The sequence below is a fragment of the Takifugu rubripes genome, chromosome 14, assembly GCF_901000725.2.
Source record: "Takifugu rubripes chromosome 14, fTakRub1.2, whole genome shotgun sequence".
NCBI classification, from domain to species: Eukaryota; Metazoa; Chordata; class Actinopteri; order Tetraodontiformes; family Tetraodontidae; genus Takifugu; species Takifugu rubripes.
In genome coordinates this window covers 10,298,383-10,320,075 of record NC_042298.1, presented here as the reverse complement: position 1 = coordinate 10,320,075, position 21,693 = coordinate 10,298,383, and the positions used below count along the sequence as shown (strand labels likewise).

Sequence of the window (21,693 nt, the reverse complement as noted above, 5' to 3'; positions counted from 1 at the left end):
GAAGCCTGGATAGAAGGTGAAACGTCTTCACAGAGAAGAAACACAGTCCAGTCGACAGAGAAAACTACCTTGGATAACGATGACCTGGATGACTGAGAATCTACACAGACATTAGTGACTTATCTTCATACATATGTTGGTGTACAGACCAACAACACATTAGTTAAGAATGAGCATGTTAGCGACTGATATAGGTGTCACTTTCAACAGACACACACACACACACACACACACACACACACACACACACACACACACACACACACACCAAGTTCTTATTATTACTAACAACAAATAACATATTACAGCTAATATATTTATTATCAACTGTGCAGAACATTTACTGTAAAAATATTGATACTTCAAAGCTAAATTAACATTTTGGCTGGTAAATGATTCACAAGGGTGGATTTACCATGGTGAATACTCAAACATTAATTAATGTTTGAAGGCTTCGATGACAGCAGCTGGCCTTGACCACCAGAGCAAGAACAAAAACGAGACGAACGCTGTGACCCTTAAAACTTATATGGAAAATGAAAAAAAAAATACTGATACAAGCTTTTGAAACTATTTGCAACAATTACAAACACTAATTGACCAACATGAATGACTAGAAGAAGCTGGGAGTAATGATCCATCCGCCATAATGGAGCCCAGTTGTGTTAAGTGCACCTTTAACGGTGCTTTAATTCAAACTTTTCCAGACAGGGATCAAGGCACTTTCCTTTTCCACCAATAGTTACTCCCCCTTTTGTCTGCTCAGCCAATCAGATCCAAAGGAGCCTCCGGGCAAGTGCTTTATTCTTCCTTGCCACCCCGTGGCACTTTAAACAAATTGACTATTGATTTCTGTAGGTAATCCACTTCAAATTCTAATTAAACATTACATTTTTAAAGTTGGCGGCTCAGCAGAACACAGCATCACAGGAGAAAATATCTGCTTACACACTCTTCGATGTAGCTGCGTGGCACCATCGGCCACCCGGGGTACTTAAAGCGTGTTCAACTTCGGAAAACAAAGTAAGCAGCATAAAAAAAAATGTAAGAGGAGGAAAAAAAAGTCGTTCTGATAAATGCAGTGGCAGCTTGCAAAAGTCACGGGAGCAACTTTGCCTTTTGGTGCAAGATTAACTTCCACTCCAATTTGTTTTCTTGTATCGACTCTGAAGGCAAATTTCATCTCAGTGGATAATAAAGTATTGGCCCACTTTGCCGAGATGAACGGTTTGTACCACTTCTGTCAATAATATTTGCGTAGACGTGTTGTCTCAACATGGCTTCTGAAGCAGTGGGGACTCGTCAATATCCCACAATGCACCTCTGACCTGTGGGAAAACCTGACTCACTCCTTCTTTCAACTTCCGATGGACATTGATTTTCTTGCGCCTCCTGCTCATATATAAGTGTAGCAATTGAGGAGCCGTGAACAGGGACATATTTAGAGACCGAGTCATTAACTTTGAGTGCATGAGTGTGGACGGGGAAAACGTGGTGCTAACTCAACCAAACAGCCTTATAGCATCCTCGGAGCCAAGAGGAGTGTTTTGCCAAAACCATTGTTCTGTTGATGACAGAATGTAACTGTGAAGAATGCACGGTGCCATGTGAGGGTGAAAGTGTGCGTTCTTCTGTACTAGTGAGAAAAAGCTGTATCTGGGTCTTTGTGATGAATCTGTTTTGGTGGTGAGCAAGGTGCTGTGAGCAGCAGGCCTTCTGCTAATCCACGTTCCCAGCAGGTGGTTGCAGCCGGTGGCTGATGGTGGTGGTAGGTGTGGAGAAGTGGAAGGACGGAGCAGAGACAGAGTCAATTTAACAAATACTGCCAGGAAAGATGAGTTCTCAAGTCCACAGGGGCCAAAGAAAAGAGAATACTCAAGGGGAAACAAACCAGGTCTCACATAGCAACGCTTAAAATATCAAACTAGGCAGCTGCAAACTGAGGAGAACAACAGGCAACACTTTTGTTTGTTTTGTTTTTACATCCTCTTCCATGATGTAACCTCTGAAGCATAAAGTGATGATTGTTGAAGTTATTATTCCGCCCGTCTCCCGCGCGACCTTTATCTCTAGTGACCCACACAAACGAACCCCTGCAACTGTCACAGGCTTATTAATCTACACATTTATTGCTCTCCTTGTCTTCTCCGCCCGCAGTCACATCATTCTACATGAGCCTGCACTAATTCCACTAATACAGCACAGACTATAAGTGCAGTATCTCCAACAGGCTGCATGTCTCAGCTGCAGGACCCCCCTCCCTCCTTCTTTAACTCGCTCCACAAGAGATATTGAAAAATATATATGTATATTGAAGGGGAGAAAAATCCATTTAGATAAGATGGTCCAAAGGTAAATAACTTTTGCATCGGTCCTTCCCACTCCAAGTCACACCGCAGAAAAAGAAATAACTCTGCTCGGGCCTGTTAGAGCAAGAGGATCTGGTTAGTGCTGCCCCTGAAACATTATCATGCATTTGTGCTTCAGTGTTTGTTGTAGCGGCAGAAATACAGCAGAAGGAATGGTTTACAGTGGTTTCCACCCTCTGTTTCCTGTCTTGTAAAGCGGAGAGAAAAGATGCTGCTACATCACCCACATCACATAAATCAGGCATGAAAGCATAATGGTGAGAAGTTGACTGAGGGCAACCGGAGGCAAGGACAGACGGCTGAAATATTGCTTTCATTCATTGTTGCTGCCTCTGTTTTCTCCGCTCCGTCACTGACTGGACCCATCTCTGGTGCTGACCCCGAAATTTACTGTGAGCTCCAAAACTCCATCTCTCCTTCTCTCTCCTTCTCTCTCTCTGAAGGTACTCACCTCCCTCAGCTGACCATTTGTCAACATGCACATCATTTGTGCTCCTTTCCAATAATATGGTCTAAAAACATTGACTTGATTCCTAGCACAGTCCAAAAAGAAAGGAAATGGATGCACTTTGAGTGTAACCTGTTCTGCCAGGGAAGAAGAAGACCCTGTGAATAGCTGTAGAATTATGCTAAAACTGGAGATCTGTGGTTCCCTGGGCAGATTATAATACACCGGGAGGATCCAGTTAAATGCTAAAAGTCAGAGTACAACTGAGATGGAAGAAGATGAATTGTTAAAATAGAAATGTAAAAGTGAGGAATAATCTATTGAGAGAGTCTGACTTAGATTTCATACCCACAGAATTAGCCTGATTTAAATCTCATTGTGTGTCAGTCCTTTGCTGCTTTTACCTTGTAAATTACAATCAGGTCCCACTTTGGCAGATATTAATGACCTTTTAGCTCCAGTAGGGTGGCCTAAACTAGATTAAGAAGTACATTTACATGATCCATAGTTTGAGTACCAACATTTAATATCGTTTGAATGCATTAATCTGGTTTAAATGATATAAGGAACACCTCAAATTCAAATTACTCCTTCAAACAACTGAATTACACTCGGGCTGCTTCCAGCCAGGAGTTTGAGATGGAAGTTAAGCAGCATAAACAGGTTAAAGGAAGAAGCTGCTGGCAACAAATGGGAACAGCGAAATGTGGCGAGTGGTGCTGTGAGAGCCAGACATTTCCATAACATTTGTTTGGCTAGTTTGTTCATTTGTGAGAGAACCTTTTTTTGGGGTCAAAACAGCAGAACAAAAAAAGCCAGCCCTGTTAACTGGGTATAACAGGGACAATGGGCATGTAAAAAAGTCCATATGTCCATATGTTGGCAGAGAAAATAGTTGTTGCTTCACAGGACAGACAAAAACATGGAATTTGAAGAGCAAGTTAACCAGGGAGGAAATATATTTATTACAAACACAATACATGTGGTATACGTGTCCACACAATCTGCACAAGGCTGTAAGAGAAGGGATTTAGAGTGAGGGTTTGGTGCCTTGCTCAAGGGCACCTCAGTAGTTCTCAGAAAATGCCTCTCCTGTGAGCGTCCCAGACCGAGGTACCGCTGCTTAACCATGCAAGAGTAATTTCCACCTTGGCTGGACTCATCACACCAGCTGGTGTTCCTTTGATTCAGTTAGTGTGCACACAATGACCAAAAACATCTGTTTAGAGCAAAAACACACATGTAAACGTGCATACACGTGTGCAAACATGCACGCATGCTAGGCACCCCCGTTCATCGATATACACTCATAGCACAAACACACAAAAAGAATCTGGATCTGGTGCTGAGCATGTGTTTACAGGGCTAACACGTTCTGTATTTGTGAAGCACCCAAACGCCCATGAGCTTTTCTTCTGCAGCACGGTGACCAGTGACCAAGCCGGCATCCAACTGTGGGCGGGCGCACACACACACACACACGCACATGCACACACACACACACACACACACACACACACACACACGCACACACACTTAACGTCATTTACACAGATAAATAATTCTGCTGCTAACCATGTGTTGCTACCACTCTGTTTTCTGGACCCCTGACATGCACGTGTTTTTAGCCGCATTTGGAGGCATTTTGAGAAGCGATTTATTTAACGGCGTGATTATCTGTCTGGTGTGATCTATACAGCAAAGTAACTGGGTGAGCTATTATCGCCCTCTGCCCCGGCACAGGTGGCAGCTGTTCAGCAGAGAGGGGGGAAAAAAAGAAAATAAGACTGTACTGTAGCTGATGTATATGACATATTTCCCAAAAGTACACACTGTGATTCCTGCCACAGCTTGACAGCACAATAATGAATCTTCAGGGCAAAGAGAAAGTGGTCAATCACACACGCTATGATGAGCACCAGTAGGCACATGCAGATAAACATCCCTTAACAGAACGCTAAAAATAAAGCGCGGTCTGCTCGGGGCCTTGGGACGATTGCGTGTATTGTGAATATGAAGGTGATGTCTTATGCCAATCTGTCACGTCTCATCTCTACAAACGTATGTCTTCAGGGAGGGCCCGTTTAACATTAAAGCGCGTGCACACTTCACGGCAATGTCATTTAACAAAAGCCCCGCGTTTGTGTTGTCGGCGGGGCCCAACGTGTGCGATTATAACGAGCATGTGGTCGGAGGAAGCAACCGAGGGCAAGAAAGATGAACTCGGCTGGCGCACGCACAGTAAAGCCGAGGCCTGGAGGAGCTTCCACTTATTTACATATGCAGATAGTGGTCACCCCCAGATCCCTGCTCTCATCAAGAAAAACCAATTAAAATTCTCATCATTTCATGTTTACCTTAATTAACCATAACAATTAATAACTATCCTAAGTCCTGTTGTAGCTTTTTCAATTAAAAGCTGCCTCTGATGAGGCTGCAGCCTAATACCATCGGTCCGACCACACTTCACACACTGTATCACTCTTTTTTTCTCGCTCTCCTTATGCTTAGTGTTATTTTTGTAGTTTGTGATCCTTGAGTTTTAGGGACAAACTAAGAGAGGAAGGAGTATTTATTGGTGTTTAATTAAACAGGCGGTATGCCTCCATGTTTAGGAAAGCGACGAGTTCATTCATTTGAATGCAAAAAAATAATTTGACTTTGTTCTTTATTTAGTCGCTATCATCCCTGTGCTGGGTCAGTAGGTTTTTCCCTTTGGTACTGTAGTCTTTCACGGGTGTGTCATGTATCGAGCATACAGAGGTGACGTCAGTCCTTTTGACCTTTCGTAAATTTAATTAATATTTAAGATCAGTTTTGAAACTTTGTTCTTTGTGTGACTGACAGATAGACTGTTTGCCAACACTTTTCCCTTTATTTCCTGCTGTGAATCAATTTGAGAAGTAGGAATCTCCACAGAGATTCATGATTGCAAGCGTCCTCAAGACAAATACTGACAGATTTAAAATAAAATGAATGGTTTGTTCGCTGAAAGACGTTATTTTGACATTTCATTTAAATGATCTTGTCTAAACTAAAAGCAGCAAATGAGACGGGCAGTTAACCATCTTTAAATTAAATGTCATGTGTTTGTGGAGAAGTGCAAATGTGTTGTTTTGCCATCCGTCCAATCAGCAGCCCTCATACTGATATGCAGATTCCTGGGTGAGACCCAGTGGACCATTAGCTGTCTGTTGCTGCCAGGGCTGAGAGCTGATAATGACAGGTGGTGTTCACACCCTGGAGGTCTGATGGGCTTGGGGCAGCGTGCCACACAATGACAGCCTTTACTATTGGCAGCTCGGCTGTGATGGCAGCCCTGGCTCTGGTGCATCCTGGCAGGCGCGTCCCTGGTGGTGTCATTGCGGTCTGTGGTGGAGGACTGGCATTGGCGGCTACAAGTGTCTCAATGTCACTAATTTTCCAGGGAAAGTGCACTTAAAATAAGATAAATCCCAAAGAAACTCAGATGACAGTTCTGGTTACCAAAGTAACAATAAATGGTAAGGTTGGATGATTTTTTTTTCTGTCTCCTTTTGTTAAGTCCAATCAAGGCTCAAAGCTTCTCAAAGAATATAAAAGTCCTGAACTGCTCGATTTGCTTTCATTTATTTTATGAGTACCTTTTTTAATCTCTTCTCTCTGCTTACACACCTCTGATGATGGTGACAGATAAGGGGAATTTTAGTTTGAATCCTTCTGACTTCCTCCCACAGCACTCTGCTGTGGCAGCAAATTCCCACCTTACTCCAAGAGCGCGCACCAGCATGTGTGGCCATTTCAGTGTGTGAGTGTCGTAACAGTGCAGACACCTTTGTTTCCCTGCCTGTTTCCCCCAGTACACAACACTCTGATGTGCACTAATCTCTTGCTACACTCTCGGGGCTATTGTTCTCTCCTGCTGTAAGCTCATTTATGTGCCACTCACCATGGTCTCTGCTCGTTTTAATACTCCAAACAGAACTGGGAACAGTTTTCGAGCACTTGTTCAACTTTGTTTCCTTTAAACCTCCTTGGTTCTCACACCCCCTCAGCCGCGGAGGTGGTGGCAGGATCCTGTTGGATGTGGTGCCGTATTAAAAAGACATGTAGAAGGACACTGTGATATTCCATCACACAATTTGTGTACACAGGCGGCCTCTGGGCAGACTCTGGACAGCCCGAGATGAAAGCTGCTGCTGATGTTCTGATTTGATGACTGTTGCCATGGCAGCAAGACGAGGATTGAGGAGGGGCACGTAGGGAGAGAGAGTGAAGAGAAAATTATCTCTCTCACACGCCACTGCTCACCCCCGTCTCACTCTCGCTTTCTCTCATTCACCCGCTGTCTTTCACAAACACACGACCCCCCCTTCATCAACCAACGTCCGGTCCGAGGAGGTTTTCCTATGGATCAGTGAGCTGTAGAGGTCCATCATTAGGACAACGGGGTGGGGTCCAGAACTCTGACAGCTTGTCAGGAAAACAAGCCAGCATGGCTAACAACGAGACGGCGATTAAAGAGCGAGAGCAGCACAGGATCGTGCCGCTGCGCCGAGGCACCTGCTGGAGGCATCATAGCTCTTCAGCCTCTGTGCAACGGCCAAACCGGCGGTTCGATGAAAGCAGTTTTCAGCTGGAGCTGATGCATTTATGGTATAAACTGTGGCTAAGCGAAGCACCACGGTTAAGTTGGTCATCTCTCACTCTGGTAAAATAGCCAGGGGAGTCCGTGTACCACTAGATCAACTCTACAACTTAAAGACCCTAAACGTTACAGCTCGGATGATCGATATGGCGCTGAGCAATGTTCTTTACGAGCTAATAGACAAATCCATTCCTGCAAAACCCCTTGGGCGTTGGGAGAGCAAGGAGGAAGTTAGGGAGGTTTGCCTGATGGTGCCTCTCAGACCTGTGTCCGCACGCACAGGGACATTAGGAAGCTGGGGGAGATGTTGAACTGCCGCCCATGTACCCCTGGTCACGTGTTTGCTCGTAATGGCACATCTGCAGAGCTCCTTCTATCCTTTTTTTTCTCTCTGAGGGCATTGGGGGTTCCTGATGCCGGTGAGGCTACCAAAGCTGTCGAGCTGCCAGAAAGGTTTTTCTCTATTCCAGCAAAAGAAAAAAAAAAAGAAATGCACAGATAATCCATAGGATCCATTTACATTCTTTAAATGTCCTGAGCTAACTGTTTTGAATACCGGAGCTTATTCGAAACATTTGCAATTCCCTCACTACCTCATTAAATGGCCAGATTGCCTGATAAATGTCAAAGCTGCATCAGAGTAAAGAAATCCAGAAAATCTGATTCCCCTCTGAAATCAAATTCAACGTAATACCTGATGCTATTTTATTCAGCTCCTTCAGTTCAAAGAGTCATCTTAGCTTAGCAATAGCGCAGCTCGCGTAATTGCACTAACTGGATGTAAAATTAAAGTGAAACAGAGCCTTTGCCAAAGGTGCATTAGCTCCCTATCATGTTGTGAAATGTCCTTATTCAGCAGCAAACCTGTCCGTCTTCGGTCTCTTCTGATTTTTGTCCCATTTTTTTTCTCCTCTGTGGAACATTCGCTCATTAAACTGCGCAGTCAGTTTTTCCGCTTCACTCTAGCCTTTGTTTTAGGGCCCTTACTGACCTTCTGCAACTCTATACTTGATCTCAACTTGGATAAACTTGACCGCAAATGTTTGGCACATCATTATAAAAAAATAATGGTCCACCTCAGATAGACACTCTCTGACACTGAGCCTTGGAACGACCTTGTTTAAAGAAAACTTTGGAACTTAAAGCAACATTAACGCTTGCTTATTTCCAAGGAAAAAAAGACAAGTATACTTTCAAAGCTATTCGTCATATAGCTGGTGTAATGGCAGCAAGCTATTTTAAGAAATAATCCCTGTTAATTGTGAATATTGACAATGAGGCATCTCATATATTTGTTGAAGATACAATTTTGCTTCACTCAAACTAAAACAATAAATGGATCTAGTGAGAACAGACTTGATAAAATTCTTTCATGTCAAATATTCTGCCAAAGTAATTTTTCAAAATTTGCAGCTAGCATGCGACACATTTGGAAAGCACTCAAAAAACAATTTAAGTTCCAGCTAATGAGCCTGTATGCATCCGTGCCTTCAATGTAGTGCAGCTAACAAATGTATCTCATTATCAGATAATATGACGCGCAGGACACATAAAAAAAACTGACAAATGTGTGTCACGATTTCCCAAAAGCTGTTTGTGACGTTCAGGAATCTCTTATGTTGTCAGATGTGATTTAAACCCAAATGTTTTAAATTCATGGGAGACGTTAAGATTCCAGAAGCAGCAGCTTAACAGTTGGCAGTTTCACATTTAGCTTGGACGGTTCCAACGTTAAAAAAAAAAGAAAAAAGCATTTTCTCAGGAACAAAAGAATTAGCGCTTGGATGCAAATTCAGCTGAGAAACGAGGGCCCCCGTTGAATTCAAGTGGCGCAAGCTGTTGCGTGTAAATGAATTCATGGCCGGTGACAGTTTACAAGAAAGCCACCGGCATTTCTGGTAATTCTTCTATAATAATTCTGACACCTTCTGATGCCAGTCTAGTTAAAATAGAGATTTTTTTTCTTGAAAAAAAGCCTCTGCTGTTATGCTATGCTATGTATTTGCATGGTACAATCACAAATGATATCCTAAGCCAGATTTTTTTCTAAGTTTCAAAACTCTAGAATGTTAAAAGTGTTTGAGGAAAAGACTTGAGCCCCTTTTGCATATTAATGTTTCAATTTTGGAACAATTATATCATGAAAGTCTGTGGCATTAACTAATGGATATCCTGGAACTGCTCAGTCTGTACACACACGTCATAATGAAACATATATTTGCATTTTAGCCCCAAATGTTATCCACCTTAATGAGTGCTGGAGCCACTGTTTGCATGTGCCTCTGAAACTTTTGCAGAACATTGTGAATCAAAAGTACAGCGATATGAAAAGCGAGAGGCTGTCAGCGATGTGCCCGTGTGTCAGTTCCAAATGGAAGAGCAAAATGTAGTGTAAAAGTGTAAATCTGCAAATTACTAAACTAATGAAAAGTGGTCAATTAATTACCATCTCATTGTAAGCCAGTGCTGTAACCCAGATAATAAAGCTAATGCATTTTTTTTTTAATTTCTAGAGTCCAGTATTTCAAAAGACCCAGATGGCATCTGTGTCTCTCATTAATCCTCCTTTTCTCTCCTTTCAGGGCTCAATTCGATCAGTGCCATCACAGATCAGGAGTTTACACAGATTAGGCGCACTTGAATTGAGAAATGTAGCCATTTATTTCAAGCTGCATGAATCATGACATCAGACGGGACGCAGGAAACACACAGCTACTGTAGCTCCTCCGTTCCAAATGTGGTTGTGATGTAAATCTGTTGCGATTTCTAGGACTGGCTTTGGGCTGAGAAACCCCGGCCAAAGTCAGACCTTAATGCGCTACAGAAAATGTAGATTTCATGCAATAAGTGCTGACCTGGAATCGGTTGGGCAAGGCTGGTGTCCGTGAAGGAACGGAGCAAAGAGCTGTCCAGATAGGCCGCAGCAGCTTCGTCCTGACTCTCAGCCAAACCACATCAGCTGATGGCTCCCTCCTCTGCTGCCCATTCTCAGCGAGGGCATATTTCTTTCATTTACATTCTCCACTCAAGCTTTTACGGCGGTGGCTGATTTGATCAATATTATTTCTGTTTTGGCTCCTCTGGGGGTGATTTCTTGCCTCCCCTGTGCCTTTCCCATCCACGCAGATGCACAATCAGCTTCCAGAAAGGAGACATATCACCAAACCAAACAAACTGTCTGGTTGTGAAGTTCATTTCCTGTTTTATTTTGATAGTTTTAAATCATCTTCTTTTCCCTCCTTCCCTGCTGCATCACTGTGTCCACCTGCAGATTAAATTATACCTTTAATTGCGGTGTTTGTAATATTTGTCAATAATGGTTGATTCCATTAAAAGGTTAACCGATTCATTTACAGTGGTTGAATTTTGATGCTTTAATTTAGGAATAAATCTGCGTACTTTAATGAAAGGACAAGAATGCAGACACTCCAGGGGGATTATAAAATAATGCTCACAATATGTAGATCCTGTTGGCTCCATCTAGTATTTAAAATAGTACAACTTCATCCACCCAGAAAGTTCTCAACACTGAGGGCCGAGTTTAGTCCGTCAAACTCCCCCAGGAATTATTTTCACATTGAGACTTATCTCAGAACTGGTGTTGGCTCACTTTGGTAAATAAACAGATGTTCAATAAAGTTGATGGCTGAATTAAAGGTGGACTGCCTTTTGGGTCAATGAGACTTTAGAGGTATGAGAAGAACTGCTCTCAGAACCAGAACTCATGAATTCATGCATGTGTGTTCATGGTCGTTCTTTTACCTGCTACACGCTAAGAAACCAAATCCTCATTTTACTATCTTCAAAGGACTGATGAAATGCATCATATCATTGAGTCCTTGCAAAGATAGAAGTAAAAGGGTGTGTGTGTGTGTGTGTGTGTGTGGGTGTTACACTGCCAATCACCATTCTAATGGTGCACTTTCATCAATTTCAAGGTGTTGGATTTTATCAGCAGGTCCGACTGTTCTTCAGGTCTGCCTACTGTCGTCCCTGAGGTGGTTTCCATGATCGGACATCCCACCTGACATCGGCAGCACACTGCCCACCCTCTGGCACACTGACGTCATAGAGACATCATTTGTGCACACGTCTTTTCTCACAAACCAGATCAGCTTCTCCTTCGCTCTTTGTTTTTCTCTCCCTCTCCCTCCCTTTGTCTTCCTCACACACAAGCACACACTTACTAAATTGACTTGTCGGCTTCAATCAGAGCAGGAATAAAAGAATGGCTGCCAGTCTGAAGCTGACATCATTAACGGATCTGGGAGGGGGCAAACTCCGGAGGCGAGGCGAGTGCAAGGTCGGAACGACTTCAAATGGCTTTCATTTTGGCAGAAATGTTTGCTTTTTGACTTCAGCCCCTCCGCTCCCGCTTTACCAAGTGGCTCTAACTTTCATTATCACTCGGAACAGAGGGGTGTGTAAGACTTTGTCATGCCGACGGAGAGAAAAGTGACATCCATAATGCATTTCCTATTAGGGGATGCCACGCATGGACACACCTGGCCAGGTGTCACAGAGAGAGATGGACAGGAAGAGGATGAGAATAAATGGGCTGCGGTTAGCAGAGAGGGAAATAAAGAGGTTTCCAAGTAAATTAAACTAAAGTGAGAGAAAAGAGGGAAGAGCGGTGACGCTTGAGTGGGAGGGAGAACATGTTCTCGAGCAAGATCCTGTCGAGGTTTGGAGGGCTACAGCACACGCCGCACGGCGCTTCACGCCACATATAAAATCCACATGTTACCCAGCTTCCCCGGTGCCGAGTCGCAACGAGGCCAAATGCTTTGAACATTTTAAATCCTCTCCGCTCACTTCTGCGACTTCATCCATCCTCATTTGCTTCTGTTTCCTCGCTGCGTTCCCATCGGCGGCGCGCTCGTGCAGCATTTCATTCTGACCCTGGATAAAGATGAAATCCCTCATCTCAGATGGTAATAACTTCGGTCCATATGCGCAGCCATCGCAAATTGATTCCTGTAATACTGTGCGCTCGCACACACACACACACACACAGACGCGCACACACACACACACACACACACACACACACACACACACACACACACTCTGTGCCTTTTCCAGCTTGTGATGCTGCGATCTCAACGTCCAACTTGGCTGTCCTTAAAAAAAGTATATTAAAAAAAGATGTCCACATGTATAATGTAGACCTTCTCTTTTCTAAGCATTTTTGTCTGATGTTCACTCAGAGCCAATGTCTCTTTCACCTGTTTTACCCTCATCCTCATTCCCTTTTATTCTCATTCTAATTATACCATTACATTAACATTTCTATCCACTCATTAGCATAGTTCCGCTTTTTGTATCATATTGTCCTCCTCTGTCATTCTCTTTTTTCCACCTTTCCTTTTGCAGCTGCTGCACATGTTCCACCTCTTCTGCAGCTTCTCATAAACAGACAGCGTCCTTGGGGACTTGTTGGAGAGCTTTGTCTTTGTATGTGTGCGCCTCTAACTAACTCTCCATCTGCAGGGAGCAAAACCAAGCCCACCAGCACCAGACACCTCGCTGGCACCATCCCAGATGCTTTTCCAGTTGGACCCACATCTTTATCCACCCTTCCTCTATCTCACCTTCTCCTTTCTTACGGGCTGTCGTTCTCCCACAGAGGTGCTTGTCAGCTGCCCTCAGGCAGCCAGTCAGGTGCTGGAGAAGTTCTCCCTTGACAATTCCTTTTTTCCGAAGCTTTAAACTAAAATCTGCCTCAGCTTTTGATGGATATTCAATCCCTTCCCAGCCGAGAGCTGTGAATGTTTAGTGCTGGACTATCCCTGGGCTCCATCCCTAGTCAACCTCGGGTTCACCTCCGATACGTTCACTTCAGAGACCACATAACTGGGAGAACGTTTCCTGTGTTCAGTCACATCAAAGCGCTTCCGGAGAGAAAGGAACATTAGTTTGAAAAAGAGAAAATAAATAAATAATTTCACTTTCAATCAGGGTGTTGCTCAAGGGCTGCAACAAACAGCATGAAATGAGTCACACTGTCATATGTTGTGTTTTTTAGTTGCAACGTTGCTCTTTGCTTAAAATGCAGTGGAAACTTTTATGTCTTTACTAAATGTGTCCTAAAACATGACTACCGGTGGTGGTGTTAATGAGATTTTCACATATCTATTAGATAGAAACTGAAATATATCATGCGTCACATAAAACTAACATCAAAGTAAAAACGCTTTAAAAAAATAATTTATATGGTGGTTAAACAGTGCAGATTTTTAAAACACCGTATTACTTTTATGTTTAAAAATGTACAACTGTTTTTAACTCAGACATACAAGTAGTGAGATCGTACTCACAACTGGCCAAATAAAGGTTAAGCCTTATGTGACTTGACCCAACAGAAGTAATGGATCCTTTAGGACAGGTGATATGGTCACCTTAGAATTAGTTAGAGCACCAAAAATCAACAGAATCCATCATTGAACATCAAAATTCTGTCTTAAAAGCCCCCAGATGTAGTGGAAAATCAGCCAGGACGCAGGTGCCCTGTCATCTTGGCATTCAGGTCCAATGGCCAACTGAACAAAATGCTGTAAAATAATAACACTCTAGAAGAAATATTTGGTTATTTAAAAGTATTTAACCAGAAAGATTTTTTCTAGGAATATTTGAATAAAAACAACAATGAATAAACATGTCCAGGAGTAGTTTCCATTGTTTGAGATGATGAAAGATATAAAATCCTGCAAGCACGCCATTTTCCACCAGTACTGCCTGAATAAATATGGAAGCTATTAAAGGACGGCAGCAGGTTTGGCTTTTTATAATGAAGGACAGTCTCCTTTGGAAAAACAATGACACACTCACCATTATCAGGCTCCGACTTCCTGTCATGCTCAGTGTCGGTGAGTGAGAGGGCTGAGTTGGCGCGGCTGGTGAGGCAGGAGCTCTGCTCTGACTTCAGGCCACGCATCCACATGTGCTGCAGGCCATGATTAGGGGAAGGGTCCACCTCTGGCTCTGTGTCCATGTCCGATCCTACGCCCAACGAATAGCCACGGCTGTGCATGTGGGCGGCTGTCCTGGAGCAGAGTGATTCATCCTCCTCCTCCTGATGCTGCTGCTGCTGCTGCTGCTGCTGGTTCAGGTGGAAGTCTGGGCTCCTCACCTGGCCAGGCTTACAAAAGTCTAAATCTAAAGAGAGGAGATAAAGAATGACAATCAGGCTGTAAAACCTTTATTACCAATTTTTGGGTCATTTCAGATATAAAGGTAGTGGCTAAGCATTTATCTACAATAATCAGTCACGTGACATAAACTGTGGTACCTCTCAAACAAGTGACAGGTGTTTATTTTAACAAGCATTTATTAGGTTTTGAGGAGCCGACATCAAATTGAAACCCTTGATTTTGCTTAACCATTTGCAGCAGCGCCACATCCTGTCCAGACTGTCTGATGTGTGTTATCAAACCTGAGATGTATTGAACCGCTGCTCAAACAGAGCACTGATCTCATCTATATTCTCCTTGGCGGGGTGAGGAGATCAGATAAAGATCAAACCTTATTAATATTGACTCAGACTGAGGGAAAAATTGAGCCTCCCATGCTTTCAGGTATTAGAATGCCCTCCAAACTCAAGCGTCAACCTGTTATCTGAGAACATCAGATATACTGTGTTAGCTCTCTGGTTACACTTCAATTCAATTCAATTCAATTGAGCCTTACTTTTTTTTTTCTTTCTCTCTCTGCAGAGACAGTTGAGTTAATTTTCCTTCCCACCTCCTCAGTTTTCTGTTTAGAATGTACAAGTGGAAGTGATGGAGCTAATAGAATAAATTGAAAATAATATAGATGCTGCGGCAGCTTTTGGAATCTCTGACACTCCACTGTAAGAGAAAAACAACTTCCTCTTTGCACTTAGAGCAGTTAAAATGTGTGTTAGGTCAGGCCATCTGGACATGAATCACTGCTCCAGTAAAAGCCTCAGTCCTGTTGGTCAGTCCGTTGACGAACATTGTGTCCCACTGTGCCTGGATGATGAGGTCAAGACCAAATGTGCCTCACACACAGTTCTTTGAGACTCAATCCTACACAATACCGGCCGCCAACACACACTAATGTTTACCTCAAATTAGCTTCAAGAGGCCAATTCTTGGCCAAGAGGTCCATTCTTCTCCATAGCAACAGGTACAGGATGAGTCTAAAATCACGTTGTAAAACTAATTGAGAGCACACGGGTGAAATTCTGAAGGTTGGTTCAATCAGATGGAACATTAAAACATTATCTGTAATAATGGACCATTGGCTGGCAGTTTTATTAAAACACACTATTACTGCTCATTGCCGTCCCTGTCACAGCTTATTACGATTTGAGTATGAGCGAAATAACATTTGCGCGAACATTTTTGGATCATGGTCGTTGGTCACAGATGTAATCACTGGCACATTTAAACCCAAGTGCTGTTTCTATTGACAGCACAGCAAATCCAAGGCCAGACAGAACTCATACCACATTCAGCTTGATCACACATTTGTCATATTTGTCTCTAGCACTCTGCTGCCTGAACAGTAGCAGCGGAGCAACTCTTGGTTCACACTTGGTTTGTGCTGTTTTGCACACACTTTGGGAATTTGTCATATTATAATTGATATTTAGGGAAGTTTCAGTATTTCATATGAGGTATTTCTTTTTTTTTATTAACAGGCAGCCATACTATAGTTTATGCCTCTCTAGAATTGGACTGCGAGGAGCAACAAACTGGAACAATGTAGGCGAAAATACATTAGTCTACAACGAGACGCATCACATCTGTTATGGTCCGCATTCCCAGGATATGGATATTTCTATGGAAGTGTGTGTCAGGCTAAGGTTTGTGTAGGAGTCCCGCCCACATAGTGTATGTTCAATCCAGTATCTAAGTCAAAGCCAAGGCAAAGTCAAGCTGGGAATTAACCAGCCTATGTTTTGTTTTTTCAGCCAGTTACATTTTCTTCCTTCATAACATTTATTTATTTAGCCAGCATTAAGCTGTTATTGCCTTAGACAAAATGTCGACAATGACAATAAAAATGTACATACTATTATACTCACCATAACACATAAATGATATGCATAAAAAAGAAGAAAAAAACAAATGATCAGCTCATCTGCAAAAGCTCGGAAATATTTATTCCAGGTTTTGTAAACAAGATGTTGAAAGGCAAAATGTAATTAATTTGAGACGAATAATGGGCAAACAAAGAAACCAATTACTGTTGTCAGGTCTCTTCTTCGTTTCAAGAGTAAAGACCTGTGTCTGTGGCTGAGGGGGAGGTGGGCACAGGGGGTGGGGGCAAGGAAAGAGCAAGCTTAAAAATGAAGGAGAATATGAGGAACATGGGAGGTTAATTAGAGGAGAAACAAATTGGCTGATCTCTGTCAGAAGCAGTGTAATCCATTAATAACGTCACTGGAGGCGATATTTCCCCTTAACAGTTGGTTACTTAGGTGGGCTATACTATATATAACTGATGCTCAAAGACAAACAGATGTGCTTCACAAAACTGGCTGCCACTGACATTTCAAAAGCTGCTCAGGGAGGTCTTTTGCACCTTACCATATGACACTGATGGCAGGCGATGTTGCTTGTTATGGAGGCAGAAAGGCTGAGTAACTGTTGAAGGAGAGTACTCTCTGACACTGCAGTGATGAGGAAGCTGAACGATGATGGCTCGTGACCACTGGCAGGCCAATCATTTAAGAAAGTCGACAAAAGGTGGCATTCAGACTATGAAATCCCAGGAGTGACTGGCTTGTCAAGAAGTTGCTGTTGTCAGAACTGTCGTGAATGCCTAATGTTGCTTGTTAGCATGGAGGTGTGGATCTTAAAATGTAGCAGGAGTCGTGTGGGGAGGGAGGGTGGCTGAAAGTGTAGCTATTGATCAGTATGAACTCTGCACAGCAGCGTGCTCCCAATGAGGTGCAGCTTCTCACTGAACACTACACATGACCTGCATAAAGGCCATCCATCACAGCACGCACTGGCCCATTTCTCCTCCCGTCACCGTCGGGGAAGAATTTTTCGGTGTGTATGTGTCAACGTGCATCTATTGGCGTGCCTGTGTCCGCCTGCGAACGTCTCAGAGTGTGTGTAATGAAGGGTGGTTTTCCACCCCAGGTGAGGCCAGAGAGGTTTGAGGTTGACCTAGTTTAGCTGTGGGAGAGAAATATCACCTCCACGGAGAAGAGGTAATTGGCTGCCTCCGACTGTCCTTCTGGCTCATTGTTGGCCGTAATAGCTAATTCACCCAGGTCCTTTTAAAGAATTTCAGTGTGTATGTGTGTGTGTGGCTGTGTGCACACTAGTGTGTGGCTACAGAACATGACAGTATTAATCGTGTCCAGAGTTAAAACCCAGATGTTTGTTTTAAGGTAAACATCTATGAGCCAGGCAAGCCCCGAGTGTGATACCTGGTTGGGGTTGGCTGTAGTTGTTCTGTCGTTCCCGATGGGAACCGAGGGTGAGGCGTAGCTCATGAGTGTAGTCAGGCAGAGTTTCACGTGAGGTGTAGGAACGGTGGTGGGCGCGACCGTCCTCGCTCTCGTCAGACGAGCTGGTGTAGGACATCTCCATCTCATGGCGGCCCTTCGACAGTGGTTGGTAGGGTTTATTGTCCATCTCCTCCATGGCTTGTAGGGCTCCACTTAGTTACTCAGCACAGCCACAGCAGAGAACAGAGAGTCTGGGGGTGAAAAAGATTCAGATTAAGATGGGGGACTGTAAAGTAGTGATGGGACGATGATACCTCAAGGAGTGTATTGACACACTACACAGTGTCGGCACTGTATTGATACGGTGTTGGTCACCCACTAGTGACCCCTGCAGTAGTTATAAAATGATTGCAGGTAAAGGAATTCCTTGTTTGCTAAACTGAGTTGGTATGTAAAATATAGCAAATTTGAGTTACAATTTTTTTTACTTATGTACACACATTTTTGTTAAATCATATGAAATAATACAAAAAAGTGATTCGTTTATGAATTTTTATTGAGAAACAAAAGTTTTTTTTCAAGGCGATTTCTCCTCTTAGACACCAGCTCCCCAGCCTTAGAAAATACTCTTTCACACGGTGCAGATGACGATGGTGAGCAGAGAGTTTTAAGTGCAAGTTGATGCAGATACGGATATGTTTTCTGGTTCTCTCACGAGTATCTGCCAATTATCCATTGCCATGCCGAGCTCTATAATGCCTCAGCATTGATGAAGCGCTCTTATTGATGTAAGATAGCTCTGTGGAGCAGAGCCGACACTTCACCTACAATAACATAAAAAGTTACAAACAATTCAAACCTCTTACTAGAACAGAGTAAAAACTAAGGTGACGCCTTGCATTCACTTGTTAAAAAAATAGACACCCTATAAAATGAATAAAGCAACTGTAAGGCTTTTTAACTGACTATCATATGTATCACAGGTCATTCACTTGATAAGGTGAGCGCAATGCGCCACCGTTAAAAATTGTATACAACAGTAAACAATGCTCAAAGGAGAAAAAGATTTCCCTTGTTTGGAGTCACAAGATCAAAATTATTCCACACTGGGGAAAACTTCTTAGAACGATCCATAATTGCGCAACTGCAAAACTCCATCCAACAAACCCACGACATGTCGATACAGTTTTTTTCCTTATAAACACACTTTGACGTGGCACATCCAAACGATACAATTCCTGTATCGGTCACGTGATTCTTTGTTAAAGCGATACACGCACCGATACGGGGTTTCACTCTTGACCTCTCGGCACAGTGCTGACGCACCAGTGTCGCTCGTCCCATCACTACTGTAAAGCACAGGGAGAAGGGGAAAGAACTGGATTGGGAATTTAGGAGTAGAGGAAAAACGCTGAGGCATCACAACTGCAACATCTGCTCATTCCAACAGCCTACATTCACAAACAGCATTCGGCTTCTTTCTTTTTTCACACCAAAGGTTAGCAAATATGCTTAGAGGGGACCAAGATGGCGCCGATTATGCCTGATGCGTTTGAAGAGAAATTGGCCACAATCAAACACAGCTCTCTGTTCTGCCACTTTCAGTTTCTGTTTTCTGGAGTTATCCTTTATCGTTCTTTTTACAGGCAGGCAATGACAAGTTGTGGGTCAGTCAACAAATCTGTAGCACAGCCTCATGTCTGCCACCATTAAACAATTATGAAACACCGCCACTTGCCAACCTTTACGACAGCACTGCTGCAAATGGACTTTTAATAAATCAGCTGACTAAAATTCTCGTGTCTCAAATACATCAAAACCTACTTTTCATCATGTCTGGCAATATGTTGGGTTTTTCCACTGTGAGTCATGATTGACTGGGTTGATGATTACGGCACAGAAGAGGTGATTAGAAAATACTTCATTCATATTAGCACTCTTCGACGATGATCTGCCTGAGGCCTTTCCAGCCTATTTCCTGCAGATATAACACTTCTAAATGGAGCTTGAGAGGGTCATTGCTCATAGAGACAAAGTGCTATGGTATTGACCTCTTCAGGGAGTCCTGTAGTCCATATATCAAAGCCATTAGAGCGTGCCTGCTCAATACCTCAGAGATCTGCAGCACAGGGTGATCACCACCAGTCTGATACAAGTTTACAGCTGACCTTTCTACCGTTGCAGTAATGCTTTTATTCCACCTGAAAGACTCCTTCTTCTGGCCTCACACTCACCCTCAACATATCCCAGATACAGGGCAGTTTGCATGCAAACAAAACTTGCCCACTGACCCTGGACTGCAACTGGTCCAAAAATATTGCTTGAGCATTTGTGCCCTCCGCACACACATATATAAACACGCATATATATACACACACATACTGTATATGCTAATGTCGAGTCACGTAATTACAAAATTGTCTAATCCATTTTTCTGTGACACGCGACAATAACCTGAAAAGAGGAAGATATAAACCATGTGTGCCATCGACATCTGTATCAAAGTATGATGAGAGATTCGTTCATTGCATTATTCAGTGGCAAAATTATATATCACAAGTGGTTTGCATGCCTGTCGCAATACATCTCAACAATATAAAACACAATTACTAAAGACTGTAGCTTACTCTAAGCTTCTTCAACACAACACATCCCCAGTTTCCCACAATCAGGATGTCTTTCATTTTGATTGGCAGGAGTTATTGCTGGGAATAAAAGCCTGCTATTATCTCAGCTGCCTCTGTCAGATAGGGATTGACTGGTGTCACCTTCTCTCTGGAACAGCACGAAGTGAGTATACATTACCCTGTGAGCTCTGAGCTTGCTGCTGGCGCTGACTGCTGTCTGTCTACAGAGGCTCTGTGTCCCGTTTCATGTCTGTCATAGACTTCCGTGTACCCATAAAAGCATGCAACCACCAGAATACTGTCTTGTTCCCCCGCCGCTGTGCGCACACACACACATAATGTCCCTGCAAAGCTGTGCTCTGTACAGGTGGCTATACTTGCATGTTGACACGTGCAATGTGAAATGATTTCCAATACAGCGCACCCCTCTGGTGACTAATACCTTCCTTCATCCTTCAGTCTTGTACCAGTTCACCTCTGTTCACGTTCCTGCCCCCCCCCCCCTCCCCATCCTACTTACATGCTTTCTACCCTCCCCGTTGTCCTCAGAGGCCCCTGCATTTAGAGAAGTAAGCCTCCTGGCAGGGGTTATCCTCTCTAATTCTAGCCCACAGTGGGGTGCCCATTAGGGGGGTTGATTCTTGGTTTTGATGTCAAAACCTTGAGGTTGTTTCCTAGGGCCAAGCTCACTTCAAACAAGATGCCCAAGTATTCTGTTGGACAAATCAGCATGTGCCACCAGAGTGCACAAATCACCAACTTCTATTTGAAATTGATCACTGAAGTATACAGAATCCAACAAAAAAGAAATTATATTATATTGCAGGATGCATGGGGCTTTCCCAAAAAGGTCAGCGAATCTTGGAATAATTAGCTCTCAGCTTGATTTAATTATTAAAGGAGGAATCTTCACATCACTCCACAAGAATTGTATCATCTCCTTCATGATTTTTTGATGTTCACGCAGAGCAGCAGACCACATGACACTCTGAGTGATCCCTCATTGAAGCTAACTAAGTGCTCAGCTGATTTCATCATCATGGCGCCACTGGTTAACAAGCAATCATTCACATCTCCATATGAGCCTCACATGTGTAAAATTCACCAATTTCAATCATTTATGTCACCTGCTACATTAACTGTGCGACGCTTTATTTACGCTCAGTAGAACATTGATAGACAAACAA

The 21,693-nt window shown here is 43.2% G+C and overlaps 1 protein-coding gene across 2 annotated transcripts in view; it reads right to left on the bottom strand.

Moving 5' to 3' along the window:
• Nucleotides 1-21,693, bottom strand: part of tenm1 (teneurin transmembrane protein 1) — a 141,358-nt gene that overhangs the window by 108,168 nt on the left and 11,497 nt on the right. For both annotated transcript variants that reach the window (XM_029847107.1, XM_029847108.1), the window contains exons 2-3: nucleotides 17,859-18,130; nucleotides 14,276-14,602 (exon numbers count right to left, since the gene is read on the bottom strand). In XM_029847107.1, coding sequence (XP_029702967.1) covers nucleotides 14,276-14,602; nucleotides 17,859-18,075 — 544 coding nt within the window. In that variant the 5' untranslated portion in view covers nucleotides 18,076-18,130. The remainder of the gene's footprint in view (nucleotides 1-14,275; nucleotides 14,603-17,858; nucleotides 18,131-21,693) is intronic.